This window comes from Hemibagrus wyckioides, linkage group LG06 (assembly GCF_019097595.1).
Source record: "Hemibagrus wyckioides isolate EC202008001 linkage group LG06, SWU_Hwy_1.0, whole genome shotgun sequence".
Lineage (NCBI taxonomy): Eukaryota > Metazoa > Chordata > Actinopteri > Siluriformes > Bagridae > Hemibagrus > Hemibagrus wyckioides.
The window spans coordinates 19,419,612-19,438,911 of NC_080715.1; the positions used below are offsets into that span (position 1 = coordinate 19,419,612).

The following is a 19,300-nucleotide window of genomic DNA, read 5'->3' on the forward strand; positions in this document are numbered from 1 at the left end:
TTTATGTCTTTAAATGACAGGCATAATGTTTCTCATGTAGGATAAACATAACAATATTTTACACACAATAATCCTGATAGATAATAATTCTTGTGTGTGTTTGTGTGTGTCGTGGGGGGGGGGGGGGGATTAACATCGTGTGACGTACTTCCGCACAGCACGCGCTGGCTTTGTTCAGGCGAAAGACCACTGGGTGTCGCGCTGCAGCCGTAATTCAAGATCTCTCGTCTTTCTCGGAGATTTTCTCACACCAGTATCACCCAGTACTGGTAAGAACATTTCTATGTACCAGTTAGTGTGTGGATATACAAGCAGTATGAGCGTCTTTTAATCCTTAAGGGTTGTAAAACTGGAAGCTTTACCAGTCTGCCATTCGCATACAGCAGCAGGATATGCTACGGCTAATTATTGTAATATTTACTGTATTAAATGAACCATCTGTTAAACAGTGCACTCTGTAAACTCTCGGGTTCGTGATTCATGTGTAGGTAGTGAAGATGGACAGGATTTCTTTTATTGTATGCGGTGTTGTAGTGAAGGCTAAAGGAAAGGGAAACAGAAGGAAGAAGCTCAGGCTGAGTGACACTTACAGTGACCAATCAGATGTTTACTTTCTTTTTACTGACGCGTGTCTGACCAATGAGATGCATTCTTTTTTTAATAGCCGGTTTTCTGTATTTGCACGTTTTGTTTGTTTTCAGTACTTTCGCATATTATTTACTTATCACAACTAAGCCCCAATAAACACTGAACCTTTCCTTAACGTTAATATTTGGATTCCTTTTTTTTAATTATCATTATTATTTTTGGGACACCAATTCATAACCTTCTGTGAACATTTTATTTGGTTTATAATGTCAGGGCTTTTCACACAGCCACTACTTTGTATAGCCTTATTTGACATATTTACCTGGTATTTATTTATTTTTTTATTTTTTTATTTATTTAAAACCATTGTTGTCTATGCAGAATACACAATTATGCAGTCCCTTTTGATTGGCAAGGTATTTTACACTCTCATATCTACAGTAGTTTCTATGTAAATGTTGATCAGTCCGTTTGTACACCATATTTCCAAAAGGTTTGGGACACCCCTCCAAATCATTGAAATCAGGTGTTGTTTTTCAGGGGTTGGGCTTGGCCTCTTAGTCCCAGTGAAAGGAACTCTTAATGCTTCAGCATACCAAGACATTTTGGACAATTTCATGCTCCCAACTTTGTGGGAACAGTTTGGGGATGACCCCTTCCTGTTCCAACATGACTGCACACCAGTGCACAAAGCAAGGTCCATAAAGACATGGATGAGTGAGTTTGGTGTGGAGGAACTTGACTGGCCTGCACAGAGTCCTGACCTTGCTTTGTGCACTGCTGTACAATCATGTTGGAACAGGAAGGGGTCATCCCCAAACTGATCCCACAAAGTTGGGAGCATGAAATTGTCCAAAATGTCTTGGTCTTAGTTTCTTGGTCTTTCACTGGAACTAAGGGGCCATGTACCACCACTGAGAAACAACACCTGAGTTCAATGATTTGGAAGGGTGTCCCTCAACTTTTGGCAAGATAATGTATGTGGTTAATGATCCGTTTATAAACAGCAACCTTTGGAAAACTTATTATTATTATTATTATTATTATTATTATTATTATTATTATTATTTCCATTTACACAACATACAGTAACCAAACACTACACAGTTACAAAATAGCCCATTACAATTGCTATAAGCACATTGGCACCACACTTAGGAACTGTGAACTGAAAGCAAAATTTCTGATAAACAGCCCTTAATATAAATAAATAGCCCTTATTTTGTTCCATAGTAATTCAAAGGATGTGAAAACAGGAAGCCAGCACCACAAAATGATCTGAGAAGAGATGATAGCAGAACCAACGTTACTCTTGAGAACAGTGCAAAAGTAAGACCATAAGCTCTTTGATGTATTAGGAATTTTATACCTGAGGAGATTTATACCTAATTTTATACCTGAGTGCAAAAGTTTGCATTCCTAATGTATTATTGAAAAAGGGGGAAAATGTCCTTTAATGTACATTATAATGTACTTTAAATTTTACATTTATAATTCCAATAAATTAAAGCAAGACATGTGGCAGGAATACAGCAATCAAAATCATAAATCAAAATCAACAGAAAAATATTTTGAACCCTCTCTGTCTATACCCCTTAAGTCACATCTGGTATGATACATAAAACTTTGCAGTGCATTTTGTCATTTGATAATTAAGGCCCACCCAAAAAATCAACATCATTTTGTCCTCATGGTATGCAAACATTTCACTCAATCGTGAATAATAAATACATTATATTTAACTACTAACTATGGTGTTTTGTGAGTAATTAACCATATGATTGAATATATTTTTAAAGAGAGAACAGTAGTGTTGATGTCTCTTCCTGCACATCTGTGAATCATGCCTCTGGTGTGAGAAATGAAAACAGAAAGAAGAATGTGGTAAGACTTACTGTAGATACTATATTACCACACTGCCACCACACAAGTTGTGCATGTGTCCAGTTCAGGGGAAGGCTACTTATATTATGACAAAACTGTTAACAACAGTCCTGTTCTATCAAAACACAGTGATGAGTATAATATGAAAGAAAAAAAATAGATTCTTTGTAATGTGAACTTTTTTTGTGTAGAGAGGGAAGAGGAAAGCAAGAGATGGTTCAGAGAATGCTAAGCAGAAGCTCTCAAAGACCAATCACGGTAGCTTGGCCAGAGCAGAGAATGAGCAGCTCAAACATGGAGACATGGAAGCCTTCACCTTGTTTGAGGTGGTCACTATGGGCAGGAGCGCTATGCAGGTACATGACCTTTATTCCAGCATAAAACCTTGACATTTGACAATATCAGTACAGTCCTTGTTTTTTTTTTAATGCCTGTCTTTGGTTAAGGTTGTTTGAAAGGGTGGTTTGATCGTAGTACTTATGTTCTGATTCTCATACAAAGGCTGTGGTTGATGACTGGATTGAGGCTTATATTATGGACAGAGAACCAGCCTTGCTTGACCTCATCAGCTTCTTCATTCAGTGTTCAGGATGCAAAGGTAAAATATTCGCTCATTCATTCCTGACATTTCCATGGTCTTCAGTCGTGAGTTTTTCTAAATTTCCTCCACACAGGATGTCTGATAGTCTCACCTCTGATAAATATAAACATACATGTTAAACACTAAGCTAAGGACAGTGTATAAGTAATTATTTGGTGATTTTAACTGCCACAGTGTTTGCACATAATTTTGGCCTTCTACACCGATCAGGCATAACATGAGCAGTGAGAGGTGAAGTAAATAACACTGATTATCTCCTCATCATGGCACCTGTTAGTGGGTGGGATATATTATGCAGCAAGTGAACATTTTGTCCTCAAAGTTGATGTGTTAGAAGCAGGAAAAATGGGCAAGTGTAAGGATTTGAGCGAGTTTGACAAGGGCCAAATTGTGATGGCTAGATGACTGGATCAGAGCATCTCCAAAACTGCAGCTCTTGTGGGGTGTTCCTGGTCTGCAGTGGCCAGTATCTATCAAAAGTATCCTTTGAGTCCAGTAAGTATACTTTGTCTTGAAGTTGTGAGGTGGGGCCCATAAACGCTCCTCCTCACAACTTACAGGACTTAAAGGATCTGCTGCTAACAATCTTGGTGTCAGATACGACAGCACACCTCCAGGGATCTAGTGGAGATCATGCCTCAGTGGGTCAGGGCTGTATTGGCAGCTAAAGGGGGACCAACACAATATTAGGCAGGTGGTCATAATGTTATGCCTGATCAGTGTACGCTCCTGTAATATTCATTTTTAAAGTGATCTTGCCCCGAATCACATAGAAGCATATTAAATAATATGTGGTATATATGATATTTGGTATACAGTAGGTGTAATTTTGCTATACTGTTTTGGCACGTGGACAGAGATAATTTGAATTTGAGTGAACTCACAGCTACACAGTAATATCTAATATGGCTGATATGAAATTGTATGACATCACGTATTTGTAAAATATATATTTATAGCATCAAGTTGGTGCCTAAGCTGATGTTTTAAATGACACTTTCTCTAGGGGTAGTAACTGCTGAGATGTTTCAGAGCCAGGAAGAGTCTGATGTCATGAGCAAAATGGTGGAGGACCTTGATGAGGTGTGAAGCCTTCTCCTTCTCTTGGGTTGTATGATATACAGTATGTCTGTGCTTTTTAATGACAAGTGTTACAGCTCTTGGAATTCAAATTACAGAGTTCAGGTTTGCAGTATAAAAGATTTCTGGCATTTCCATGGATACTTACTGTCACATGGCCCATGGACATTGTGAGTGTAAACGTTACTTTTGTGACTATAAGGCTTTTTCACTGCTATTTAGCAATATATTATTTGTTAAATGTTTATTGTCTGACTGTCCTGTCTTATCTTATCTTTTCTTTTCGTTTTCCTAGGACAATGGAGAGTATCCTCTTGTTATGTCTGGTCTGTACTGGAAAAAGTTCCGCTCTCACTTTTGTGAGTTTGTCTCAGTGCTGATATCACAGTGTCAATATAGCGTGATCTTTGACAACTACCTCCTGAGTACACTCATTTCTCTGCTGACTGAGCTCTCTGCATCACACATGCGTGCTTTTAGACACACGTGCACACTGGCAGGTAACTCTCTAAACACTGACTCTCACTCTCATCTGCAAGGAGAAAGCAGTGCTGGTGTTGGATATTCACGAGTTAAATGTTTGCTCTGTGATTTTGTCTCGCCATCCGTATGTGGTCCTGCAGCAGTAAAGTTGCTCAGCGCTCTGGTGAATGTGGCGCTCAATCTCAGCGTTAGTGTGGAGAACAACCAGAAACTCTGTGAAGTTGAGCTGGCTAAGATGTCCGGCAAGCGAGCCTCACCACGGCTGGACAAGATCAAGAAGAAGATTACAGAGGTGAGACCATCACCCTCTGATTGCTCTGTGTATCATTTTCTCCTGTTTTAATCATTGGTGAATTCATATTTTGGGTGCGTGTGTAAATGTGGGTCATCCTATTCAAATGCTGTGAAGTGAGATATACTTGAAATGAAACTTTCAGAAGTTTGAACTTTATACTGTTTCAGCTGAAGGATAGAAGGCTTGAAATAGAAGACATGATGGATGTGATATTTAAAGGAGTTTTTCTTAAAAGATACAGGTAGTATAATTATTTGTTACTGCTTTTAGATCTTTTCCCTTGCATTTCCCTGATGCTTAATGAAAGTGTATGGCCTGTTCTGTTTGGCAGAGATGTGATACCTGAGATCAGGGCGATCTGTATAGAGGAACTAACTGTATGGATGAAGCTTTACAGTGCCGTGTTTCTTAATGATACCTGTCTGAAATATGTAGGATGGCTGATGCATGACAAGGTCAGACTGTTATAACTGCAATTATTTCTGTGTATAGAATGCTGATTCTTTCCTGAGTGAACTAAATGTAATTGTACAGTATTTAGACTGACCTAACTCTTTTTAGGGGACTGAGAGATTTGTAAATTTACTTCATGTGTCATTTTCACAGCAACCTGACGTGCGCTTGAAGTGTGTGTTGGGTCTTCAGGGACTTTATCAGGATGTTAATCTTAGCTCCAAAATGGACCTCTTCACCAGTCGATTTAAGGTACCATCTGTTTTAGTTTCTAGTGTTGTAAAGAATAAATATGTGGGTGGCATGCTGTAGGAAAACTTTAATTGGGTGATGGTGGGATGTAGCCTGACACTAAGCAGCACTGGAAAAAATGACATCTTAGCAAGTAAAAATGATAGAGTGGATAGTAAAGGATAGTATTTAGAGAAGGCTTGCTGCTGGTTGTGAGGTTAATTGATTGAGGTGTTTTTCCACAGGAGAGAATGATCTCCATGATTTTGGATAAGGACCACGAGGTAGCAGTGCAGGCAATGAGGCTGCTGATGGCCATTGCCCAGTGAGTCTTTCTTTCTCTGTCATTTTACCGTCCGCCAGAACCCTCATTAACTCAAACACATACTGGATATTATAAAGCAGCCTGATCGTCCAAACTGTTCTCACTGTGGCAGGTCCTGTGATGACGTGCTGAGCCAGGATGACTACAAGCACATATTTCAGTTTGTGTACTCTACTCATCGACCGCTTGCAGCCATGGCAGGCGAGTTTCTCTTCACCAAGTGAGTGCTTCACCAAGTAATGTTTGTAGACTGGAAGAGACTATAGAGAGGTCTGCAAGTAAATGTATAAAGCCAATTAAGTTAGATTATCGTATCTAACCGTGACAAATGTTATTTACAGGATTGTTTACATTAACAAACAATGTACTTTCATATCTATTATCTGTTATACTGCTGATGTTTCAGCAATAATCAATTTTAGTCCAACCAATATAGCAGTATTAAATTTCTTGATTCATGCTTGCTGTAAACATTTGGTAGAAGTGAGTCTGTATGATCACGTGTTATGACCAATATGAATACTTTGTTGCTGATTAACATGGACCATTAGTTAATGAAAGTATATGAAGTTAATGCTTAAGCAATCATTAATTAACAAATTAACTTTACTTTAATAGCTATGTGTTGTTCATAGAATTGTTATACCAGAATGCATTAGCACTACATGTAATGGTTATAAAGCATTTTATGACGTTCCCTCAGATTACTCAGTAAACCTGCAGTTCCAGTGATGAGGGCAGGAATATCAGAGGAGGACAGACACAGAGAGCTCACCCTGGCCCAAGTCCGAGCCCTTATTCAGTTCTACACTGAGAACCAGGTAGTTAGTTCTTCATGGTACTTTTGCATATTGTTGAAAGTCTGAATCTCATCAAAGCACTGCCTTCTGTGGATTTATTAGCTTTGCTCTCTAAGTAGAAAGGACGGCAATGACCATCCTGCTCCCATGGATTAGAGCGATATTAGAGTAACACTAGCCAATCATGGACATCTGTTAGCTCTTATATACAGAACAAGGCAATTAGAATCTCCTCCATGAACATTTAGCTGCCAATTGATGCTACATAAGCAGCACTTCAAAAAGATGTGGAAGCTTAATGTGTATTTACAGGAAGCTTGGGCTAGTCCTCACCTACCTTACCCTTCCCAGTCTGGTAGCTATCAGGTGATAAGCATTATGGACTATGGTACTGGTATGATTTTTGGATGAATATTGTGGTGAAAACATTAATATCTTGCAAGAAAATTCTATTCAGTTTTTTTTGTGTAGCACTTTCAACAATGGAGGTTGCCACAAAGCAGATTTACAGTAATCAATGAATTCTGGATACAAGTGATTTTGAATGAATGATGAATTGTGTTGTTTCTATTGTGTTATGCAGTTGCACCAGCATGTGCTATATCTGGTGGATAGTCTGTGGGATAGTGGTGGGCCTCTGCTGAAAGACTGGGCCTTTTTCACCACTCTGCTCACATCTCATCCTTCCTCATCAGAGCAAGGCTAGTATTTACCCTTGCAATGTGTCCAGCATTAGTAACACTATTGTTCTCTATTTTTCTTTTACCTGTTGTGTGAATGAATATGTCTGTTTGTTACACAGCTTTGAGCAGCGATGAGGAGGCTCTGGTGATTGAGATTCTTTTGGCATCAGTGAGGCAGACTGCTGAGGGACCTCCACTAGCAGGGAGAAGCATGGGGAAGAAAGTTAGCTTCTGCTTTCCTTCATCTTCATTTAGCTCACTTCACTCATTTAGCTGTGAAGACATAGAGGAACACACCTGAGATTCCTTGTCTTTGCTCTGAGCTTATGGTTATTATGTTTTTGCATGCTTAGTGACTGAGACTTCGGTAGATATTTACATGATCATTTTGCTAATAAGTTATTGAGATGTACCTTTAGATGTGTACGTATGTAGGTAGAGTGTGAAACAGACTGATTCTGAACATTCTGTTGTTGTGCTCTAGGTGATCAGTACAAAAGAGAAGAGGCTACAGACAGATGACTGTGCAAAACTTACAGAACACTTCTTAAAGGTGCTACCTGATCTGTTATCCAAGGTAAAATAACAGGGTTAGGGGCCCTTGGTGTTTGTTATTCTTTCTTTTCTGTACGCGGTATGTTCTGATCATTTCATCTGCCTATGTATTTCTAGTACTCAGGAGATTCGGAAAAACTTACATGGTTCCTCAAAATACCTCAGTACTTTCAAATGGACATCTGTGGTGACGAATACACAGAGGTTAGTCATTTTTGTCCGTATATTTTTGTACGTTCTACTGACCTGTGAAAGAATTCTGGAAGGTTAACATTATTAGTGACAGAATATAAGTAGTTCTACTTAATAAAACGTTTAATCAGTACAAGTATGCACGTTATAGGCGTCCACATAATACCTTTCAGTGTACATTGGGTCAAATTTTGATTTTGAGAAAATCTATTCAAATATGTTATAAACTGAAAATACTCAAAAAATGTCTGAACAGCTGAGTCACTGGCAGTCTTTGAATGATGTGTAAAAACTAGCGCTTGGTTGAAAAATAGCTTGCGTGCTCTTCTTTCTGTATTAGCTCCCAGGAGAGTTTTTAGACTGATGGTATTCTTAGTGCATGACTGTGTGAACCAGTATTCACTGATAGAGACTCTGGATAAGGGCATCTGTTAGATGCCATATATGTAAATGTAAATATCATTACACTTGGTTAAGAATATAAAAGTGAAACACTAATCCCTGCTTCAGGACTGTTAAAGACGTGTTTTATAAATATGCCCTATAGAGTGCCCCCTGCTGTTCAGCATGTGTCACTGTTTTGTGTGTTTGTAGTCTGTTCAGGCACTGCTCACTAGGCTGGAGGCTGCAGTGGATACACACACAGACGCAGCACTACTGGAAGCAGCTGTTCGCTCGTACCATAACCTCTGTGCAAACGATTCACACTGGCAGCAACTGGCAGCTTCTGCCATAGGCCAACTCATCCAGCGCTGGACACACACACTGGGCTCATGCTTAGGAGAGGCAGTCAGTGTGGGTATTGTACAGCATATGCATAGTAGATACATATGACTGATTCATTAAAGTCAAAATCCTGTGCACTGATATTGACTGCACTGGTTCTACATGACATTGATGGCTTTAGACTAGGAGAGTGATGTAACTACAGTATCACTCTTGTTTTTTAGGATGGAACCTTCGTTGGAGATGAAGACAAAAAGGAAGAAATTCTGTCCATTTTGAAAAAATTAACTGCTTTCAACAAGTAAGACTGGATGATTGGTTTTTTTTTTCAGCATCTGTTATTTTCTAAGAAAATAACAGAAAAGCTGTTCACTCCAAACTTCATGTGAAAATGAAATGAATGAATAAAAACTTGTTGAGTTTTGAAATTCTATGAAATTTGTGACGTACCACAGCAGTAGGTTATGAGACTTTGAGCGTAATTGGTAAATACACTGAATTGAAGAACAAAATATATTTTGCATAAATATGAATCAACTCTCCACACCTGCACTTCCATGCTTTTCACATACAATTAAATATGTCCATTATTGGCCATAGTGATGCAGTAGATGGAGAATAGGTTGAGAAAACAATGAAATGTTTTTGTAAGGTTATATGTTATCTACTATTATCTACTATTAAAAAAAACCCAACACGTACACCCTTTTACTCTCATGTGGACATTCTCATGGTATTATTGTGTTTCAGTGCTCAGGACTTGTCTAAATGGGGTATATATGAGCTGGTCTCTAAGCTCCTTGTAGTTGAGTTACAGCACGGAGGAGTGCCAGTAGAGGTAAGATCACCTATTACAACAGTCTCTTACTGTGAACAGCCTGATTCCAGTGAAAGCTCAGTTGTCTTCTGTGTGCTGCTGTCAGATGATCACTGAGGCTCTGCGCTGTGTCTGCTGCTGCATCCTGTGGAACCTACACAACTTTGGAGAAGGCATGACCTCCAGGGTTAGTCATCAACTGCTCTGACATTCTTCCTTAAGCTCAACCTTGCCATGCTGTGACTCTCTCCGCTTTGTCATTGGCATCAGATCTAGAGATGTGAATGCTAATATTTACACTCGGACAGAGTTTGGAGTGATAAATTAAGCGAGCCTTTCAGGTGTGTGTGACTTAGTGTCTACACAATTCCCATATGATCCATCACAAGCAACATGTCCTTTAATTCTGCTACGTTCCATTTGAAATATCAGCCGTGATGCCCTCAAAGGCCCTGGGTTGTGTCCACTGGATTTTAATAATCGAGAGAAGCCTGCGATTGATCATCAGGCATTAGGAAAAAGAGTAGGTTCAGGTGATGGATTATAGGGGGCGTAATGGCTACCTTCTTGTGTGAAGTCTCCTTTGCTAATCTCTAATGTGACGTCGTTATTAAGCCCATGTTTCCATGTGGTGCACAAGGTAATCATATTTCTCGACCCCTAACCTTTCCACACAGAGATATTGATGGCCATTAAGAATGCTGTAGGTAAGAGAGCAACATTAAAATCCTTCACTTGGGGGAGTCGCACCCGAACGAGTGCTTTCACTCTCCGACCCCCTCATCAATAACTGCCAGCGTAGGCTGTAATTTGAGACCCAGGCGGTGACTTTGGCCCAATCTGCAATTCTAATGTCAGTGGCATTTGACTTGGGAACGAGGGCGAATTTGAGTGAGAGGAGCTGGTGGGCGAAAACAAGATGAGTTCAGCAGAAAATTGGGATATTGTACGATTAAAATGAGTCATTTGGCTGAAATGAGATTCGAACGGCAGTTTCACCCCGGAGCCGGGCACATGTGTATAATTATGAAAGAATGGTTTACATGAGGCACCAGCAGCACTGCTACTAACAATGCTTTCATCCATCCACATTCAGTGAGGGCTCCTCCATCAGCTTCTATTATTTAGCTTAATCGTGTTCTTGCCATCTTTGTCCCCACCTCACGCCTATGATAAACAATGATCTTTTAGGCCACAAAAATGCCATATATACAAATACAAAAAAGGTGTCACATTTGCTAGCAGCTTGTTGAACGAAGGAGGGAGGGAAGTGAAGATGTAGGCAGGATGGACCGTGTTGCTGTGATTTGGCAGCTCAGGGCTGATGAAAAAGCCGAGGCACCATTTGAAAATTCAATAATCCATTCAACACAATTATTCTAAAATATTACGTCAGACTTATCAGGAATGTGTAATAGGTAAAATTAGATTACTGAAGTTCTGCAAGTAGAATGTATAAGCAGTACACTATAAAGAAGAACCTGCAGTGTGATTCCAAATATCTGCTTGTGTACTTGTGCATGTTTGTAGGAGTCAGCTCTCCATCAGAGGAGTCAGCTACGAGCTTTTTGTGAAAAATGCCACCGGTGTCTTTCACACACGGAGCAGGTGGTGAGAGAGCAGGTATGGTCACCCTTCATGCCAGCTTATTCCGTTCTGCTCTTTTTTACCTGTGTGCTTATTTAAACCCGTGGGCTATACTTTGAGATGGGATATGTTAAATACCACCTGTGTTCCAGAGAGGCATATATGAAATCATTTGTATTGATATATATAACTTTTTATTTAAAAGAAAATCCTTTTGCATGAGTTTTGCTCTTAATTTTTTATTCTTTTATGCATGTCTCTGACCTTCCAATGATCTGTCATGAGTGCCACAAAAAGTAGACTATGGTATATATAAAGTTAATGATTGAGGATATTTATAAAGTTATAAAGATATTTTAACCCTAAACTTATATTATGAAATGAATCTTTATCGCTCTATTTGGCATCTGAATAGTATTCACTGCTTCTTTCTGTACTGTGTAGTAAGTCTAACATATGTTTCTGTGTTACTCTTCCTCATACAGGCGTTCATGTGTTTGAGTGATGTCCTCGTAGCACACAGTTACCAGCTGCAGATGTGGGATTCATCAGCAGGTGCTCCTCTGCTCTACACCCTTGAACCCAGACTGCAGAAAGCGTTGCTCAGCTTCATCCTAGAGCATGTCTTCACCGGCTCCGAGCCACACAGCCACAGCAACACTGGTAGCCCTGTCCTCCCACTGTCCTCTTTATGCCCTTTTTCTTTTAACAATGTACATTTGTGAGACACATTTATGATTTAAACTCAGATTATAAATGCTAGAAACTTTTAATGCTGTTTTTCCAGTAGATGGCAGTCTGCCTCCAAGTTACATTACACAGAGCTATGCACACAGAGAGACATTCACAGTCATTCTCAACCCGGTTAAAGACAACAGATTGTTTAGTTATGGAATGGCTTATACGCACCCATCACAAGCCAAGTCATTCATGGACCTGGATTAAGGATTAGATATTTTATATCACTTTTACTAGAGGGCAAAAGCTTAGAAAGAAATTTTACATACAGTAATTTGTTTAATCTGTTTTTTTCTATCTGACAATGTCTGCACAATTGACAACAAACTAATTCTTAATTTTTCATTTGCCATTTTGCATTAAAAATTAATTTACTGTCTACTGCAACCAAGCACACCTCATTTTCACAAAATCATTTGATCACCCAGTAACCTGAATCGAGGTGTTAAATTAGCAGTTTGTTAATCTAAATGGATAAAGACCCATCTCATAATACATTAGAGTCAGAGTACATTACTGCAAACCAGTCCCAAAATGACAAAATGCTTAGTGAAGTATGTTTGGAAGCCTCAAAATCATTCATATGAAAATCTTACATGCTGTGCTTGAGTTGTTGGAGTAAGCCTTTCAGCTTGTGAAGGTATTACATTTCATACTTGTATTATGACTAACATGTCTGTTAAGATTTCCTGAAGCAGATGAACACACTTCAACGCATTGCTGAATACATGAATCAAGTCTTCATGAAAATGAGTAAAAAATACAGAAATGATGTGCCTTCTATCACTCATCAGTCAACTTTATAAAAAATCAATTTATCTTGAGTATACAGCATAAGTAGTTCATCTGTACTTATGCATTTTTCTGTAAATGTTATTCAGTGTGTACACCGAATGACCATAACATTATGACCACATACAGCTGATTATCTCCTCATCATGGCACCTGTTAGTGGGTGGGATATATTAGGCAGCAAGTGAACATTTTGTCCTCAAAGTTGATGTGTTAGAAGCAGGAAAAATGGACAAGCGTAAGGATTTGAGCGAGTTTGACAAGGGCCAGATTGTAATGGCTAGACCACTGGATCAGAGCATCTCCAACACTGCAGCTCTTGTGGGGTGTTCCCGGTCTGCAGTGGTCAGTATCTATCAGAAGTGGTCCAAGGAAGAAACAGTGGTGACCCGGTGACAGGGTCATGGGCGGCCAAGGCTCATTGATGAACCAGGGGAGTGAAGGCTGGCCCATGTGATCCGATCCAACAGACGAGCTACTGTTGATCAAACTGCTGAAGAAGTTAATGCTGGTTCTCATAGAAAGGTGTCAGAATACACAGTGTATGAAGAGTCAGGGCTGTTTTGGCAGCAAAAGGGGAACCAACACAATATTAGGCAGGTGGTCATAATGTTATTCCTGATCAGTGTATACTTAAGACCTGGTATATGCAGAAATATCGACTACAAAACATTATAATGAATAATGAAATTCAATTTAATTTATTTGTGTGACTCTTTAAACAATGAACATTGTCTCAAAGCAGTTTTACAGAAGAAATAGAGACTTGAACAAACTCGTGTGGTTATGTGAATATTTCAAAAGGAGGTATTCTAACCTGCCTGGAATGTATAACCCCTTGACATATATCATAAGGGATTTTTGATTGTAATGTAATTAAAAGCAATTTAGCTTTTAAAAATATCTTCCCACTAGGGTGATGGTTCATCGCAGAACATGTTAAATCCTGATACGTTTTTCTGTGGGAAAACTTAACGGCTCCTCACCTCAATATATTTTCACTTATAAGGTTTTGGAACTGAGTAGCTGAGTAGCATGGTTATACTCATTGTTATCTCACCAACATTTTGACCCCTTTGTATGTGTGTATGTTTCAGGCAGTGAGAATAAGGGTGGGGTGAGCTGGCCGGAGGACTTGCACAGGCGGAGGAATCTGTTGGCTGCCTACTGTAAACTGATAGTGCACAGTGTGCTTGAGATGAGTATGGCTGCTGAGATCTTCAAGCACTACATGAGGGTATGGCTCATTCAGAGCTGTGGCATAACTACTGTCCTATTCTCCTTTAAACTTGTCACCAAGTATTATTATTGAATAGCTGCAAATAAAAAGACGAATAAAATATTATCACACACTAAGATTAAGGAACTATGTTTTTTATAGCGTTGGAAAATCTATTAAAAGTAGTTCAATGACAAGATTAAAAATAGGTTTTCACATTTTTCTGCACTGTTTCCAGCAGCTGTTACTGATTATTTAGGATCTATTGGAAGGATATATAGAAAGTTTATAAATCACTGTTGAAGTGATCACATTATTATATTAGTTTGAAAATAACATTTTTTCACTAGTACACCAGTTTACTATAGAATTTATGGGTTGAGCTGGAAAATGTACAGCACTGTACAGTGTGTGTGTGTGTGTGTGCGCATAAAAGTGTGAGTGTTTGACATGCCGACATGTTTGGAATGCCCATCCGCCTTGGCTGTGGCAGAGCCAGCAGTCTATCATCAACATTCTTCTTGATCTTCTTGATTTACACACACGTGTATACGCACACACAGCTGCCATAATGAACGATGCCTTTCAAAGTCAAGCAAATGACAGAAAGTTGGCAGCCAACTGTAACCCTGTATTTGCTCTACTTCCTGTTTTTGGAAGGCTCTCTAACAACTGTTCACTTCTTTGAGCTATAAAATGTTTGCCAGTTTCATGATCCCTTCCTTCCGCTCAAATAGGTTTTTAACGGCAAATTCTGCAGTGCTAAAAGGCGGCTGTTGTGTGGGATGGAATCAGAGTGGGTTATATGTCTGGGTGGTTTAAGGATAAGCAGCTAAGCTAGACCTACACTGGTACAGCGTTTAAATAGTGCACTAGTCACGGAGGCCATGTTATAGAAGATTTGTCAGGTCAGGAGCATCTTTTCGAGAAGCAGGCTCATAATCTCTCTGGCCGACAGGGCAGGAGGTCCAGACTTCTTGATCTAATGCTGATAGGGCCTAGTCCATGTCAGACAGCAGGGCAACACATCTACACACACACACACACACACACACATCTACTCCAGCACCACAGATATTATTTATGTCAGTGAAGGCCTGTGATGTAGCTTGTTCAGGAGGCTTGGAGCATATAATGCTACCAGTGTGAATGGGTTCACAAAACGTTTGCCATCAGGAACCAGTGCAATTTCAGCTATTTTATCTCTGCAATTTTGTCTCTCTTTGTTATAAAATTCCCAGCTCCATGCACACACATTATAAGACTAATATGTAGAGTACATTTGAATACTAGTGATGCAGTATGCCCCTGTTGCAGATCTATTACCTGGGCATAATATTCTGTTGATGAATGAACAGGCTTGAACTTTTAAGCAGAGCCTTGATGCAGTAATTTTCTTTTTCTCACAGTACTACAATGACTTTGGCGATATTATCAAAGAAACTCTGAACCGTACCCGACAAATGGACAAGATTGAAAGTGCACGCACCCTGGTTCTGTGCCTTCAGCAGGTATCATACCCAGCACTCTTTCCATCTCCTGTTCCAGTAATCTCAGTTCCTCAGTGTCCCATGCTCATTGATGAGCCTCTGCAGCTGTCAGCATCTCACAGACACAAAGCCCCTCCACCAATATGCCCTCTTTGGAATGTTCTAGCAGCTCCTTCATTCCCTGCATTGCTTTATGGTAGATCTTTGTACAGAGTGAGACTGATAGGGGAAAGAGAGATCAGCTCTTGCCCCTAAAGGCCAGTTCATTGCAAAACTGCTCCTGACATCTGTCTCACACGTCTTCCTAAACAGAAATGATTCCATTTTACTCGTTTCAATTCATGCCATCAAAAGACAACATAAAATGCTATATTTATATAGCCTGTAGCAAATATTACTATAATTATGCTTACAAACAAACACAAATATACTGTTCATGTTCTTCTGCCTCATATGAAGTCCCCATGCTCACTGTTCCACTTGGCGATGTACATATAGTTAATGTGTTTCTAAAAGCATAGCACTGCAGCTCTTTTCCTGCCTTAGCACTTAAATAGATGCTAAGTTGCACTTACACTATGCACACATTACATTGCATCATTCTTGTATTTCGTGTCTGATGTGAATATTCTAGGTGGGACTTGGAAGAGAATGAATTTTTACACTACAGTCAGTCTTCACAGACACAGAATTAGGAGCACTTACTGCATTTAGACTGATAAGAAAGGTGAAGGGTGAGAGTTTATACTGATTATACTGACACGCTTCTCGCTGTGTGCAGCTGTACCTGCGGTTGAAGCAGGAGCAGGACACTGGGAGCGTGTGCAGTTCAGGAGTGCAGACCTACAGCAGCATCAAAGAGCTGGCCAGACGCTTCTCGCTCACCTTCGGCTGGGATCAGATCAAATCTCGCGAGTCTCTGGCCATGATCCACAGGTAACACTGTGCAGCACAGGCTGGGTTATCATTAATTCATCATTATCTTACATCATTTTATGTTGGCAGTATTTTATGTGGGCTTTTAAGTAGACGTGAGAGTTAACAGCCAGCCATGTGTCCTGCTGAGGTGAAATGATGTTTCCTCCACCAAGTCAGTTATATTTTCCATAACAGGTCACTTTAGCTGGCATTACCTTGCTTACGTGACCAGAACAACAGATGTTTTACTAGCTCCTAACTGAATGACTGTAATTTTATTGCGCTAATTGCGTAGTCTCATTTTTTATTTCATTATCGCTTGCAGGGAACTCAAGCTAAACAGATTGCTAATAAAAATTAAATTCCTTGCTTTCCACGGAGACTGAAACTCAGTAGTGGTTCTAAATTTAATAAACATGTGCTAAAATCCATGCCATCCAGTTATTCAGGGGTGTTTAGCAGTATGATAGAAAAGCAATTATATATTCAATTCAAATCTACTCATATCTTATTTGTATGCCACTTGAACAGCAGACGTTGTCACAAAGCAGCTTTACACAAGTGTGGATGTAGACTTAGAGCCAGAGGTGATAGCAATTAAAACAGATAGTGACAGATAGTGGAATAATAAATCATTATAGTATACAAGTGTGGAAGAGTAAAGGTAAACAGTGCTAGGCAATTATGTAGCATACAGCTTTGTTTAACCCGCAATGCTGTTATTTAGGGTCCATCATGGGTATGTTTATTTCACATGGAGTAATGAAGCAGAATGAACAAGACAGGTTGCACACTAACATGACTACAGCATTGTGTAGAATTGAGTCATCTCTCCAAACCGTGGCGTTGTGTTTTTGTTTCTTTGTAGGGATGGCATCGAGTTTGTTTTCCAGGGCTATGTTCTTCAGTCAGAGAAACACTTGCCGCCACCATACCTCTCTTACCTCACCATCCTCAGCGAGTTCTCTAGTAAGCTGCTCAAACCTGACAAGAAGACCATGTGAGTAAATCAACAGTGCAGAGAAAGAGCAAGCAGCATTGTGTACAGCAAGGGATTTGACTCGGGGAGCACAGCTCTATTCAGTTTTGCAAGGCAACATTTACAATTCTTTAAATTCCAAAAACAGGCTGTTTTCTCTGCTTCCCTCGTCAGATATAGCTATCTGCAGCGGTACACTGGTGAGCAGAGCATCAGTAACAGGGAGGAATGCTGGATGCCTCTCATCTATTACAGAGCGTCTCTCCAGGGCACAGCTGAGGGAGAGGATGCCGTGTCCTTCATCAGCTCTGACACTAATAAACAGCACTCACTCACTAATCGCTCCAGATCGCCCTCCATCAAACCGGCTGCATCTGAAGGTACGACAAGTCACAAAGTCAGTACTGAGTCAGCAGTTTTACTACAGGCACTGACACAATACTTCATTATGTCCTGTCCAGCTAAAAGTCCTCACTAAAGGGTGTTTGACCAGAGTTACAGACCCTTATTTGTGTTTACAGGAGATCTGCGAATTTCACAAGAGAGTAAAGCGGGCAAATTGGTGAAAAGGTAAGCTGTAAGAGTTCTGACAGCCAATCTCCACAGTCAGTTATTATCCAAAATGAATTAGAATATTAACAGCATTAAGACACATGATTAATAAGAGTCCTTTTTGACACCTCGTTTTCCAGCCTGGAGCCGAGAGCTGCAGAACATCCCACTGTGTTCAGAGAGCAGCCTGACAGCAAGGGAACAGTTGATATCCAGCCAGGGGTCACTGCTGAGGAATTGGATGTGGACACAGTAGAAATAGACATTTGATTTCCTCATGAAAGTCAGTTCGTTGAGGTTAATAAGAATGACAGTGTGTTCAGTATGACCTCATCCTGTTTTTTTAAGCTTTACTGTAATCAATAACGTAATGCCTTGGTGCTAAAGACATTAATTATTGGTTTTACATTGTGTCATTTTTTTGGTATCATCTAAACCAGCTCTAAGCTAAAGATGATAGAATGTGTATTTTGTCTTCTTTGCTGTTATACGACAGTCTCCATCTGTTTCCTCTGAGATTTGTGAAGCTAGCCACTGTATCTTTTCAAACTGCTGCTCATGCAACATCACAGCGCATTATGGTGGGGTCTTACACTCTTGGTGGGGGAAAAGCACTGTCTGCTCTCACACACACACACACACACATACACAGAAAACCACAGCTGTTAGATCACAAATTACTTTGTCTAAGTGTGCATTAGCACAGATCTAAAGTACTTCACTGAGCTGAAATGTAAAACCTCTTATATGAATCATATACGGTATACATATCTATTTGTCTGAAATCCACTGAGAGTGTGTATGTGTGTGTGTGTGTATGTATATATATTATTCTAAAGCAATGAGCAACAGTTACAAAATCAGGAAGGTTACATGCTCAAACTATGCTCAGTGCAGGTTAACTATTATCACTGTCTTATATAATCCATTATACGGTTTGATGTTTCCATCATTTTGTTCACTCAGCGAAATGTTTGAAATAATATTAGAAAAGATTCAATATTTGTTTTTATAGGAAATATGTAATATTTCCCAAAACAAACTAACCTGAAACTGAAAAGAATTTTGTTCACATATTTGTTTGCATTGTATATATTTACTTCTTGTGTATAATATTAATGTTAACCTTTTCACTGCAATTTCATTTATTAAAAAAAACCCCAAACAAATCAAAAGAGAAAATAAAGATTCTTTAATAAGTACCTGAAATCTTTTTTTTTGTATTGTCCACATCACTACAGTAAGCATATAACTAGATATACAATATCAGAATCTGGGTGTGTCCCCCACCCCACCCCCACCCCCTTTGCAT

The 19,300-nt window shown here is 39.5% G+C and overlaps 1 protein-coding gene across 2 annotated transcripts; it reads left to right on the forward strand.

Moving 5' to 3' along the window:
• Positions 1 to 133: 133 nt before the first annotated feature.
• si:ch211-269e2.1 (cohesin subunit SA-2) lies at positions 134 to 19,160 on the forward strand. Of its 2 annotated transcripts, XM_058393255.1 has the most exons (33): positions 164 to 269; positions 970 to 1,004; positions 1,822 to 1,917; positions 2,388 to 2,472; positions 2,664 to 2,828; positions 2,974 to 3,070; positions 4,080 to 4,156; positions 4,252 to 4,323; positions 4,449 to 4,653; positions 4,777 to 4,928; positions 5,099 to 5,172; positions 5,263 to 5,386; positions 5,538 to 5,636; positions 5,861 to 5,940; positions 6,053 to 6,160; positions 6,644 to 6,761; positions 7,324 to 7,441; positions 7,543 to 7,646; positions 7,908 to 8,000; positions 8,096 to 8,182; positions 8,765 to 8,965; positions 9,121 to 9,197; positions 9,647 to 9,734; positions 9,820 to 9,900; positions 11,244 to 11,336; positions 11,786 to 11,963; positions 13,928 to 14,067; positions 15,459 to 15,560; positions 16,321 to 16,475; positions 17,326 to 17,457; positions 17,611 to 17,816; positions 17,958 to 18,006; positions 18,129 to 19,160. In XM_058393255.1, exons 3-33 carry the CDS (start codon positions 1,877 to 1,879, stop codon positions 18,256 to 18,258), a joined length of 3,531 nt encoding a protein of 1,176 aa, XP_058249238.1. In that variant the 5' UTR covers positions 164 to 269; positions 970 to 1,004; positions 1,822 to 1,876; the 3' UTR covers positions 18,259 to 19,160. The 2 variants fall into 2 exon arrangements, with proteins under 2 accessions (XP_058249237.1, XP_058249238.1); XM_058393254.1 differs by lacking the exon at positions 970 to 1,004 and having other exon boundaries at positions 134 to 269.
• Positions 19,161 to 19,300: the final 140 nt, after the last annotated feature.